This window comes from Rhincodon typus, chromosome 41, assembly GCF_021869965.1.
Source record: "Rhincodon typus isolate 14 chromosome 41, sRhiTyp1.1, whole genome shotgun sequence".
Taxonomy (NCBI): Eukaryota; Metazoa; Chordata; class Chondrichthyes; order Orectolobiformes; family Rhincodontidae; genus Rhincodon; species Rhincodon typus.
In genome coordinates this window covers 6,246,974-6,259,946 of record NC_063372.1, presented here as the reverse complement: position 1 = coordinate 6,259,946, position 12,973 = coordinate 6,246,974, and the positions used below count along the sequence as shown (strand labels likewise).

Genomic DNA, 12,973 nt, shown 5'->3' with positions numbered 1-12,973 from the left:
AAATAAATCTGTAGCATTTTTGACTTGTAATGTTACTCTACACTCACTTAGTAAGCTACTTTAGTTAGGCTGTGCACTGTGTCTGTATAAGATTAAATGTATTTAGAACCTTAGCAGTGTATTTTAGTGTCTTACAAGTACAGTGATGAATAAATTTAATCTTTTACAGACACACTTTTTAAAATTTTTGACTATGTTAGAAGTTAGGCAACCACAGATAGCAACATTAAATTGTTGATGTTTCGGGTGGGAACCCTTCTTCTGAAGAAGGGTCCCGAACCGAAACATCAACTTTCCTGCTGCTCTGATGCTGCCTGGCCTGCTGTGTTCCTCCAGCTCCACACTGTGTTATCTCTGACTTCAGCATCTGTAGTTCTTACTATCTCCAACACTAAATTGTTGCTTTGTGTTTTACACAAAGCAAATCTACATAACGAGTATTATACTAGGAAGCTGCAGTCTTCTCTGGCTCTTTAAGCATTCCTAAACTTGCCATTCTTCTAACTCTAGCCTCTTGTCTTGAGACCATTCTTGTCCACCCCAGCATTAGTGGTTATACCTTTAGTTGTTTAGATCCTTTGCTTTCAAATTCCCTTCACAAACTTTTTAACCTCCCTTAAACCATTCTTTAAAACCCAGCACTTTGACCAAGCTTTTGATTGCCCTTCCTAAGATCTCCTTCCTTGGCTCAGGATTTTTTTTTTGTTAATACTTTTGATTGTACAATGGGACATTTTTCTGCATTGAAAGGTGTTATGTAAACATTGGGAAGACCAAAGCCATTGTCATTCTCCCTGTCACAGATTTCATTCTCTAGTCAGGACTCCATCCCTCTTCACAGCAGCTCCCTAGGGCTGAACTAGACTGTTCAAAAACTAAGTGTTGTATTTGACCCCAATTTGAGCTTCTGATATATATCCACCCCATCACCAAGTTCATTTGTTCCGCCCTCTGTAACACTACCCAACTCTACCATTGCCTCGGCTCATCTCCTGCTGAAGCTCTCATGCATGCCTTTGTTACCTCTAGACATGATCATTTCAGCACTCACTGATCTGTCCTCCAATCTTCTACCTTCCATAATCTTGAACTAATCCAAACTATTATCCTAACTCACACCAAGTTCTACTCACTTATTACTCTTGTGCTCACTGACCTACTGTGGCTGTGTTCCAGTCTGGCAGCACTTTGATTTTAAAATTCTCATTTTAAAATCCCTCCCTGGCCTCAGACCTCCTTTCTCTGTAACCTCTCCTAGCCCAACCACCCAGCAAGGGCTCTATGCTCCTCCACTTCTGCCCTCTTGCACATACCATAATTTCTGGAATCCCTTTTCTCTTTCCTCCTTTAAGATACTCCTTAAAACCTGCTTCTTTAACTGAGCTTTTAGTCATCTATTCTACTATCTCTCCACATGACTTTGTCAAATATGTGATTGCACTCCTATGAAGCACCTTGGGATATTTCACTATGTTGAAGGAACTAGATGCAAGTTGCTGCCATAATCATCTTATTGAATTGTCTTCTGGAAATCCATTTGCATTGCTTAAGCTACAATACACTTACTTACACCAGTCACTTCCTCAAAAAGAATTTAACTAATTTTGATAAATGGCATGTGCGTTTGACAAATCAATGCTGACTATTTATTTATCTTGTGCATCTCTAAATGTTGATTTTGTGGTATGGATTCCAAGAGTTTGTCCATAACTGCCATAAGAGATGATTTCCCAAAGCAGGATGCCAAGTAGTAACCCCAGTTGATAAAACTCTCTTTGATTCAGGAGTACTGAAGTCCCCTAATATCTCATTAGTCAAGATCAGGTCGTACAGCTGAGATCAAACTTTTAAAAGGTGTGGGTTGATCAGTTCAATGTGTAAACCTGCTTAGCTATAGCGAGAGCCAGGATCTGGTACGTTTAACCCAAATATAATTATAGGATTTAAACATTGATTGATCAGAATCAAATGAGGTAACAAAAAGGATGGGTTTATTTTCTCTTGAATAGAAAAGGCTGAGGAGTGCCTTAATGGAACATCTTTAAAATTATGAAAGTTTTTGACCGAGTAACCACTGGGAGACTGTTTCCACGTGTGGGGAAGGGCAAACCCAGGGGCCGTCAGAAATTCAAACTTCACTGTCTCTATTAGAAGAGTCATTAGAAATTGGATTTTACTACCACAAGGAGTGGATGAAGCAAATAATGTGGATGCATGTAAGAGGAGGTTAGATACACTGAAGGAGAAGGGAATATATAGTTATGTTGATAAATGAAGACCCAGGTAGGAGGCTCAACTGGAACATAAACACAGGAATGTGCTGTACATTCTATGTGACTCTATGAAATAATGCTGTTTTCAGACCTTCTCAAATACAGCACTAGTTTAATTTCAGAATGATATGGACTTTGTTCCAACATTCTCAAGAGACTTAACAGGTACAAACCTCAATAACTAAGTATCTAGCCGGATCGCGAGCCATCCGGGAAAATTCTGCACCAAGCTCTTTGAATGTTGGGCGACTGTCCTCATCGATCATCCAGCCTGATTGAGGAAAAAATATTAAAATCATGTTTAGTCTGTTTCTTTATTGAAATTGAAACAGAAAGAAAAGCAGACCCCAGAAAATGAATTCTCCCTTATGACTAATTAAGGAACAACCTGAAATGTAGATGTCTGAAACACTCGGATCCAAGGAGAAAGCAAGACAAACAACACTCAGAAGCAGTGTTTTAATGAGACAGGATGAAGTTTTATTTGGGCTTAAAGGCCTATCTGTCTAAATCTATGTCAAGTTTTCCATCATGGCTGTTGATGTGAGAATGGACGGGTCATGACTTCTCTTTATATTGAGCTAGTCTGCCACTTTTGATTTATTTATTGTCACATGTCTGTCCAATTACAACCCAGATGGAATATAGCAGCTTCTACTGAAGCCAATTTCATAATTTGTTCAGGAAGGTTTAATTTTATTGTTCCTGTTTGAATGTGAATGTCTTTTCAACTGAAAAGCTTAGCCAAATGAATATATTATTTGTTTAAGATTCAACTATGATGTACTCTTTGCAACCTCAACACATTTCATAATCTAAAAGCTTTGGCTCAAAATACTCTGATATAGTCTCATTTAGTAAGCATGACAATGTGACATTGTATTCCATGGCGTCTTCCCTTTTCAAAAAAAAAATCCATTAATTTTATCCTCTCCACTCCATTACAATGTCATTTCTGAATAAAAATGAACTGATTTCAATTCTGTCTCTCCCAGCATGATGTTTGTTGGCTGTGAGACTGGATCTTTTAAACTTGCTTTCAGGATGTGAGAAAACTTAATTCCATATCCTCTACTTTTCACTCCCAATTTTGGAGAGATTCTGGATGGAGGATTACAGGAAACCTGACAGAGAGAATTAGAATTTTCTGCCATTTCTGTGATTTTGTGGGAATTAATGGGTGACATTGAAAATACCCACCCATATTTGGATGGGCTTGTACAAATGATTGCTGTGTAGAGGTATGTCATTTTAACATAGTTCCCATCAGTAACACCTTGGTGAAGCTGGACATCAGGAATAATGTTGGGTTCCTGACATCTAGTCTGACGCTTAAGGCAATATAAGAGGAGTGTGAAAATTCAAATAGAGTAATTGGATGATTTGCCTTCTTTGAGAAATAAATCTGGAAGCAGATGAGTAATCTGGATTAAAATTATTACTTGAATTACAGTATTATTTTTACTTTCGAACAATTTGTATCATATTCCAAAAGGGTCAGAATACTTCATTGGATTTTATTAGCAACAGGGAGATCAGTGGGAATCGAACTACCTAAATGCCACTGCACTGAACAAGGGTTGTCTCTTATTCATATCCAATTCTCCCGCCTTCACTCTCCGGCAACTAAATATACAGTAATGTTCCATAATCTATCGTCCCAAGTTGCATTTGAAGCTCTCTTTAATAGCATACTTACATTTCACCATGACCATATACACATCAACGGTACAGATCTGAGGCTGCGGCAGGCGTTCACCTTTCTCCAAGAGACCAGGGATTTCACGAACAGCAATTCCTTCATATGGTTTATTACCAAATGTCATCAACTCCCAAACAGTGACGCCTGTGAACAGCACATTGTATTTTAAAGTTGGGAACTCAGTGCTAAAAATCAGCTAAAAGATTGTTTAAAAAAAATTAGTAACCTCCTATTTGTTGCAAAAGTGTAGGCAATGGAGCTCAAGGTTGCTTTCAGAGCAATGTGCGCAAAGCTGGACGTACAAGCTTAGAAATTTCTGAAGAAGGGTCTAGGCCCGAAACGTCAGCTTTACTGCTCCTCTGATGCTGCTTGGCCTGCTGTGTTCATCCAGCTCTACACCTTGTTATCTCAGATTCTCCAGCATCTGTAGTTCCTGCTATCTCTGAAGCTTAGAAATTGCTTTGATAAGGGCTTTTGTGGTGCAGTGGTAGTGTCTCTACCTCTGAGCCAGGAGGCCTAGATTCAAGTCCCACCTGCTTCAGAGACGTGTCATAACGTCTTTGAACAGGTTGATTAGAGGATATCTTTGACTTGTAATTGAAACATTTTGCTTTTAATTACTTTAGGCTGTTGAGGGTTTCAAACAAAGTTGCTTTACGTGGGAGTTTCCTAATTTTGGTAGATGCACTAAAACATGTGCCTTGATGCCTGCACAATGGGTCAGCCAATGTCACAGAAGAAGCGATAATCCTTGTTAACTGACTGTAAACTCCAATTAGAAGCCATTCAAACAGTGGGATTGCCCTGGAGCGGTCAGGACAATTGTCAGTAGAGCAATGATGCTGAGGCATTGAGGGCCACAGTGTGAGAAAAACCAGCTTTTACAATTAGGAAACCCAAATGGAAAGAGGCAAGGAGAGGAAGCATTGAAAAGGACTGATGGTCATTCCCCCCATTTGTCCTCAGTATCACAGACATGGTGGAAGGTGGAAAAAAGTGTCAATGCAGCAATTGAAGCCCACAAGAACTGGAAAGAGATCAGCAAAAAGATGTCAGAACATAAGAAATGTACTACAGCAAGTCATTACATGATCAGGACGAGGCCCGAGCACGAGACGTCATCTCTGCTAACAGTCTTATCCTTGAATATTGGATGATGCTAAGTAATTGGATTTGATTGTTTCAGTACTGTCCCATCACAATAAACCCTGGCAAGAAATGCTTTGTTTGAATGGGAACACTGAGGATGTATGTTACATTTACATTTAGGGATTTTATAAGGGGACCTATATGCACGGCAACAATTCTTAATGATATTTCACATATCAGAAATTTGTAGCATGCAGTGTGCCCCTAAACTGCCCTGTATCACTGTTCTTTCCATCACCATGTACTATTACTATCTTTAGTATTGATCTTCTTGCAGGACAGGAAAACTATAACCGGAGAGAGCACATCCATGCCTACTTGGTGGTCCTAAGCAACTTAAGCTTTTGATTCCAAAGAGGCTACCTTGGAATTAATTGTGTGGGGTAAAGGGTAGTATCGAGGAAGTGGGGGATGGTAAAGGCGGGTTTAATCCATCAATTCATTACCACCACCATAACACTCTCGTCCTGGAATGTTCTACTGAGCAACTGTCACACACAACTGCAGTAGCATCATATTTCGCTGAAAGATGTGTTTAAAGATGATTATTGCAGGCTGTGTTGTGGTATTTTTGTTCACGTGTATATATTCTTGAGGCAACGAGATGGTAGCCACAGCCGGTATACCCGAGCAAGCCGACACCTCACAATATGACCACTATTTTTGGCAAGCTGAAGCTGAGCTATAGATTCTAGAGGATAGCAGCAAGGTCTCAACCTGGGGGCATATCCATCTAATTAATCATAATGGACAGTAAAGGTATCAGAAAATAGGCTGGACAAGTCAGTCACAACAGGACTAGGCTTGGGAGAATCAGATATAGAGCCCTCTTGGTATATAGCGCAAGAAGGTCACAAGACATGTATAGTTAGTCAGCACATTTACTTCTTCTATATGGAATCACTTAGGAGTAGTAGATTCAACTACTTCAGAAACAAAGTGCAAGTACAGCGGTCAATCACATTCACACATCACACAACGGTGAAATAAATGCACAACAATGGATTGGAACATTGTGCTTATACATTTATTTGCAATTTCTTTAGAATGATGACAAAAGCCCAGCAACAGATGGGAATATATGAGGAATTGTGCAGGAAAATATTAAAGAAGGTGGTTTGGACACAATTGCTTTTCAAGCACAGACCTCAACTTTAAGAAATTACGCACGCTTGAATCCATCCTAAGTTAGCATCAAAAGTACAAATTTTGCTCGCTGCATTGATGGGTTGATATCAAATTTATTGTCATTTGCATGCTTCTACTTGTGCTGTTCTATGGCTTTACCATGTTATTCTTCAATCTGCATAGCAAGTTCTTTTTGCAGGCATAAGTAAAGGAACAGATCACCAACCAACACTTGTTCATAAAACCCCAGGTAGGAGAGGGCAGTACTGTAAAGTCACATATCAGTCAAAGCCTGTGAAGCCCTGCTTTAAGATCCTTGTGATTTTTCCAAAGATGATTCTGATTGTATCAAAGGAATTTTTGTACCGATTGTTGCTTTTGCATCGAAGTGGTACAATGCTGTACTCCAAGAACCATCCTTCCTTTGCCGTTTTCCCTTCAAGTAAGGTTGTGTGGATGATTGTAATTGAATGAAGGGACAAGACTACGTCTCAGGAAGGAAGCATAGATCTGCATGACAATGTTGCGTATAATGAAGTGGTAGGATTTTCTTTTCTTAAACAGCACACCATTATGGCATAGGGACCTGAATGATAAGACTGGTAGCACTGATGATGCTGCATTCTCTGGGAAAGCCAGCAGACTGGTAGAATAAGAATAGCCCATCATATTGCTGCTTTCAGGCCAGTGGTGAATGGAATAAAGTTGTTGGGCCCTACTGTATAATTTATCCTTGACCTCCTGTCATGTACTTGAGGAAGCTGATGGCAAGTCCTAAACAATACTCACTAACGTACTGATCAGTAATACTCCAACAACCCAGGTGTTTTATTTAATGGCAACTGTAATTCCCAGCCTTATTCCTCTTCACCCACATATCTTGTACAATACGAGTTGTTGACCTGTTTCTGGCCTCTTGCCTGTACTTGTCTGGTTAGATTCCAGAAAGTGAACAAGTATGCTCCAGATAACTGGACTTCCAGTTTTTGTTAGTACTTACCCATGGGAAACACCTAGTTTCTCCTCCTGAATACTGATATTAAGAATAAACCATTTGAGAATCTCAACATCAAGTACAAAAGACATATCAACCAGATATGTCAACGATGTAAGCCTAGCACCTGGCACCATTTTTGAAGCTGTAGTTGATAGCCAATTACATCACTTGGTACTGTACTAGGCAATTAAGTTGGGAATGTTCCCTGTTACTGAGAGAGCACAATGGCAACATAAATGCCATTCCTCCTATTATCCAAGCCAATGTGCCACTCACTTCCTTAACAGCAGTCAGACACTGACTTGGTAGCTTGGAGGATTTACCATGGATGATTCCCAGATCCCTTTCTTGATTCATTCTTATCAGCATTTGCTCATTATTCCTAGCTTCCCTGCACTAATTTATATCCATTAGTGCACAACTTCACACTTCCTGATCTGCCAATTATTGGCCCACCACTGCAAACAGTCTTAAGTCCTCCTGTGAATTGTCTCCCCTTTTCAGATATTAACCACCCCTACTATTCTGCTGTTCATCCACAACCTGAGGTGAAGCTACCAATACACTTTCTGATATGTGTGGAAATGTTGAAACTACCAATCCCAAAACTGGTCCCCACAGGACCTCAGCTCTCACACCATACACAAAACTTGTTATTTATACAAGTCCATTTGTCTCCTATAGGCCAGCCATGGTTTGATCTCAAATTGTTTTCCATGGAACACTTTATTATCAACTTTATTAAAGTCCAGGTAAACCACATTCCCATTGTAGCTCCTGTCATGAGCTACAAAATGAAGAAATTCTAATGAATTAATTGGGACTTTATTGCTGTTCCCAGAATCTAAATTCAGCATCTCCAACAGCAGAACAAAGATCTTCCCTGACCCAGACACCATTAATGGATTCTTGTATTACTACAGTAGTTAAGTTGTATTTTGGATCAGAATGATAAGCTATTGAAAATGTTCGGTTTAAAACTGCAGCACTTTAGCTTTCAAGTACAAAATAATGCTTCCATAAGTATATGACTCACCGTAACTCCACACATCACTTTGGTGGGTGTATCTTCTAAAGTGAATGCTCTCTAGTGCCATCCATTTAATGGGCATCTACAGCAGGCAACAGACAGACATACTCAACAACAAAGCACAACAGCTTGGGCAATTTTCAAAAGATAGGGCAAATTCTTGCCTTTGTGGCTCCATGTGCAGAGATTCACATGCCTGGAGCACATGTCAGGAATTTGGATGCATGCCTCATTCATGTTTCCCTGAGATTTTAATCAAATAAAATGGGCAGAAAATCATGGACACTTGAATCGAGTGAAATCCCAAATTCCTGCTGTGCACTCCCAGCACTTGAAGCTCCTCCATGAAGGAGCTTTTTTAAAAAAACTATATATGAAACAAATCTGAGTTTAATTGCAAGCAAGTCACCTGGTATTTTGTCTTGTAACAGGATAAAGTTGCATAAGTTGGTTTGCTTAAAAGAAAATCCTAATCACAGATACTAAAAATTTGATGCTCACAATGAATCTCTCTATACCATTAAAAATATTGGAAGCTTTAAGATCTCGTATCAGCTTGATGGTCATAAGTTGACACTGTTGCCTCTGATCGCAGTGATTGTTATGTGATCCAGATCACGCTACTTTTTGACTCCTGATATCCTTTAGATCTAAAACAAAGTAGCAACTCAATTTTGGTGATTAAAAACATGTATATGCCTGATTCAGTGGTCTGTTGAATATGCATTTGCGCTTCTGTAGTTCACATCAGCTAGCTCTGTGTACTAGTACCCCTAACCTGATGACAAAATATGTATCTATGATTCTGCCTATAAGATTTAGGAGCCAGTTTTAATGATAAAAAGTATCTTTTAGTGAAAAATTGATTTACAATATCAAGTTAGTATACTTAATAGAATACAAATTTAATGTTAGCCACCATTATTAGGTTTACTCTGAATGTATCTCAGCAAAGCTCATTTTGCGCAAAAGCGGACTTGGCAGCTCTAGATTGCGCAAAAAATTGTTTCTCAATGTACAAGTTGTTTCCAGTGAAATTCTCTTCTAAATCAATGAAATGAGTTTGTGTGGAAGTATCACTCTTTACACACAACATTTAAACATGTAATGTTGATCAAACCCCAGAACCCATTAGGAAATGGGTACTGGAGAACTGCAGCACATTCAGACAAAAAGAAAGCCTTGCATTTAAATAGCGCATTAGCATGTCTCTCAGATCTGCCCCAAAGTGCAGTATCTACCGTGAAGTAATTTGAAGTGCAGTCACTGTTGCTCTGTAGATAAATGGAGCAGCTAATTTGCGCACAGCAAGGTCCTATAAGAGCAATGGCATAAATGACCTGTTAAATCAATTTTTGGTGGTAATCAGTGAAAGAAGCATGTTGACCAGGACATCTGGGGAGTTCACTGGTCTTCACTGAATAATGGCATGGGATCTTCAACATCCATGTAATGCAATGGAACAGGCTGACAGGACCTTGATTTAAAGCTCAATTGAAAGATAATGAACAATGTGCTCTTCACTCAATACTATTTGCGCAATACCTATGGTACAAAATGGCACACACCATCCAGAACAAGGTGCCGTATCTTGTGCAGGCCCTTTTTTAAAAAAAATCCATTTTTCTATATCTCTGCTGAAGTTAGAGTACTGAGACCAGTCTTTAAAGGTGAGAGGATAATCAGTTCAGACTTCCTGTTTGTACTTGACAGGAGAGGGAACACGGTCAAGACTGAGATCGATAGAATTTTGTACTCTGAAGGAATTACTGGAAATAGAGATAGCTGCACCTTTCCTACAATGAGGTAGGTCAGCCGTGATCTTACTGAATAGGAGAACAGGCTCACAAGGCCCTCCTGCTACTGTTCTTTATTTAGGTAGCTCTTCCTGAAGAACAAACTCCACATCTACTTAATATCTCATTTTATTTTTCCAGTTTTCTCCCATCTCCTGAAGCACTGTCTCATTTGGTGTAAAATTCCTTGGTCACCAACTGCCCATTATTGACATGAACTTTCCTTCTGGGTAGATTTGAACATTTTTGGATGGATATATTAAGATGGACTGAATGGCCTTCCTGAACGATAATTATGTTGTGAAATTTAGTGTCATTTGATTGTGGTTGATATTATATGTAGCCCAGTCCTACCTACAACCAACTTTGCAGAAACTAGGGACAAAACCTGGGACTTTCCCAGACTGTATGCCTAAGTTACTCATTCAGTACGCTCAGCAAGCTATTGGAGAGTTTTCACAATTACAAGAAGAGCATAGGAAGAATTTTTGTTTTTAGATATCAATAATAAATCAATGAAAATATTTTCCCTGCATCATAACACTGGCATAGCAAAAATAACATTTAAACAGAAAGAAGTGATTAAGGAATAAGTTACTATTTTCTACGAGAAATTAATCACTTAACCAACATGACTAACCTTCACTTCATCGAAGAAATACTTTTTCTCATCTAATGCCAAGAGGTTGGTGATGCCAAAGTCTGTGATTTGAACATGGCTGGGGGATTTTACCAATACATTTCTGGCAGCCAAATTCCGATGTACCATCTTCTTCTCCTCCAGGTATCTCATACCCTGTGGTAACAAGTTCAGTTGGTTTAATAGGGACATAAGCAGTTGGTGTTTAATCATTAGCCCATGAGTCCATCATTAGCAAAGTTCACCACTAGGCAATTGATGTACACCAAGGATGTACAGATTCTATTATGCTCCTCCTTTGCTAATCATGGGATTTTTGTGTAAACAAATAATTTGAAGTCTCACTGACCTTGGCAATCTGAACACACCAGTTGAGAAGCAGATGAGATTGGATGTTACCCTTGTTTTTGTGGAGGTATTCAAGCAGAGAGCCAAGTGGCAGGAGCTGTGTGACTACCTGGAGTGGTTCCCCAGGGCAGATTCCGAGGAGCCGTAAGACATGGTGATGATCCAGACTGCCCACCATCAGCATGTCCTGTAAATAAAACACCAATGCACAAAATGAAACACCAACAGAGCACATATTAACAGTAGATCCCTTACCTCTAGATTCACAGATGTAACTAATGAGGTTAGAAATACAAAGATTTATTTTCTTCACCAGTTGTCAATTCTACACTCCCTTTCTCAACTTGTAGGGCAGAGAATAAAAGACAGACCCTCATAACTGTCAACTTCAGTACAAATAACTTGACCCTTAAGTTTACAGAACTTACCCACTATAGGGAAAGGGAACTCCTTATTGTCTTCTGGTCCAGCCTCCCTTTTACCTCAAGGGGAGACATCTCACATAAGAGGCACTGTCTTTGCTGCCTCTCCCCAGCCAGGTTTTAACTTCTGCTCTTCTGATTCAGTCCTGTTGTTATGCTCAGACCCTGAGCAGGGTTCTCCAATTTGTTATGATTCTAGACGGAGTACCCCAAATTGTTAAGCTCCTGGGAAAGGAGGGATGACCTGGCTCGCCACCTTTATTCGTCTGTTCCATCACTTGGTTGCAGCAAGGTTAATTTAAATTTATAGATTCTTTCCCTTGTGCACACTTTTCTCCTAGACCCAAATTAGCTTACATTTTAAAAGCAGCTAATTTAACTGGACTTTCTTGAGTTAACAAGTTTATTAATTACTAAACAGAAGAATAATTAGTAACACAACACACGTGCAAATAGATTAAAAATAAGAGGCAAGCCCAAGAAGATACAAGTTTAGAAAACCATATACAAATTGTCTGTGAAGAGCAGAAAGTTGAACATTGCGGCCGTTGCAGCAGAGGTCATTGGGTAGTGTTGACCCTGACCTGAACAGTCAGTTTCAAGATTCTTAGCTTTTCAGATTGGTTGAGATTCTGTTATTTTGATTACTTTCAACCATAACTGAACCCCAGCTTTCAGAGCAAGAAGAATCCTTTGGTTGTCTTGTTTCCTTTTATCTGGCTTACTAACTAGCTGGCTGCTAGCACTCTGAGTGAGAGGGTTCATTTACCATATAGGGTTGTCAGTCCCTTGTTATCTTTGTAGTCACAAGAGATCATAGTCCAGTCTGTTTTGACTTGTCTCTTTCACTTTTAAAGGAATGTTGTTTGAAGTTACTTTTGTATCTCTAGTTTTGACATTCTGTGGGTCTCTCTCTACACAGCCACTCCATTTAAATCTGCAGCCATTTTTGCCTGTATTAGCACTCTTAAAAATCACATTTTGGATTTACAAACTCAAGATGCTTAAAGTACTTTGGGGTTCTGGACCTGTGGTCATGACAGTACAACTATTGTGGTAATTTTACAAATTTTCTGCACTATTATTTGTCCTTGAAAGGTCGACAGAGCAGATTGCAGCTGTGTCAAAACTGTAATATTAATAGCCCAGTTTTTAAAAAAATATTCATATGACTAGATATTATTTCCTTAAAGTAATTCAGAAAACAGCAGACTGGTTATTGAAAGAGCTTCCTAGCTAAGAGTTAGAAAATCCTGGTCCTATTTTAAGATGGTTACCTACTGTCCAATACAAGATACAGAACAAAACCATGGAGGAGCCAGAAAAGTTACAATGCCCTTGTTAAGAGATAGTAGGAACTGCAGATGCTGGAGAATCTGAGATAACCAGGTGTAGAGCTGGATGAACACAGCAGGCCAAGCAGCATCAGAGGAGCAGGAAGGCTGACGTTTCGGGCCTAGACCCTTCTTCAGATTTCTGAAGAAGGGT

At 39.3% G+C, this 12,973-nt stretch overlaps 1 protein-coding gene and 1 long non-coding RNA gene across 4 annotated transcripts in view; one reads left to right on the top strand and one right to left on the bottom strand.

Moving 5' to 3' along the window:
• The window catches only part of LOC109923881 (receptor tyrosine-protein kinase erbB-4-like), a 136,310-nt gene that overhangs the window by 9,337 nt on the left and 114,000 nt on the right, over window positions 1-12,973 (bottom strand). For both annotated transcript variants that reach the window (XM_048618933.1, XM_048618932.1), the window contains exons 20-24: window positions 11,065-11,250; window positions 10,716-10,871; window positions 8,286-8,361; window positions 3,973-4,119; window positions 2,447-2,544 (exon numbers count right to left, since the gene is read on the bottom strand). In XM_048618933.1, the coding sequence (XP_048474890.1) occupies window positions 2,447-2,544; window positions 3,973-4,119; window positions 8,286-8,361; window positions 10,716-10,871; window positions 11,065-11,250 (663 nt within the window). The remainder of the gene's footprint in view (window positions 1-2,446; window positions 2,545-3,972; window positions 4,120-8,285; window positions 8,362-10,715; window positions 10,872-11,064; window positions 11,251-12,973) is intronic.
• The window catches only part of LOC125487431, a 9,381-nt gene continuing 6,400 nt past the window's right edge, over window positions 9,993-12,973 (top strand). For both annotated transcript variants that reach the window (XR_007265892.1, XR_007265893.1), the window contains exon 1: window positions 9,993-10,085. This is a non-coding gene — a long non-coding RNA (uncharacterized LOC125487431). The remainder of the gene's footprint in view (window positions 10,086-12,973) is intronic.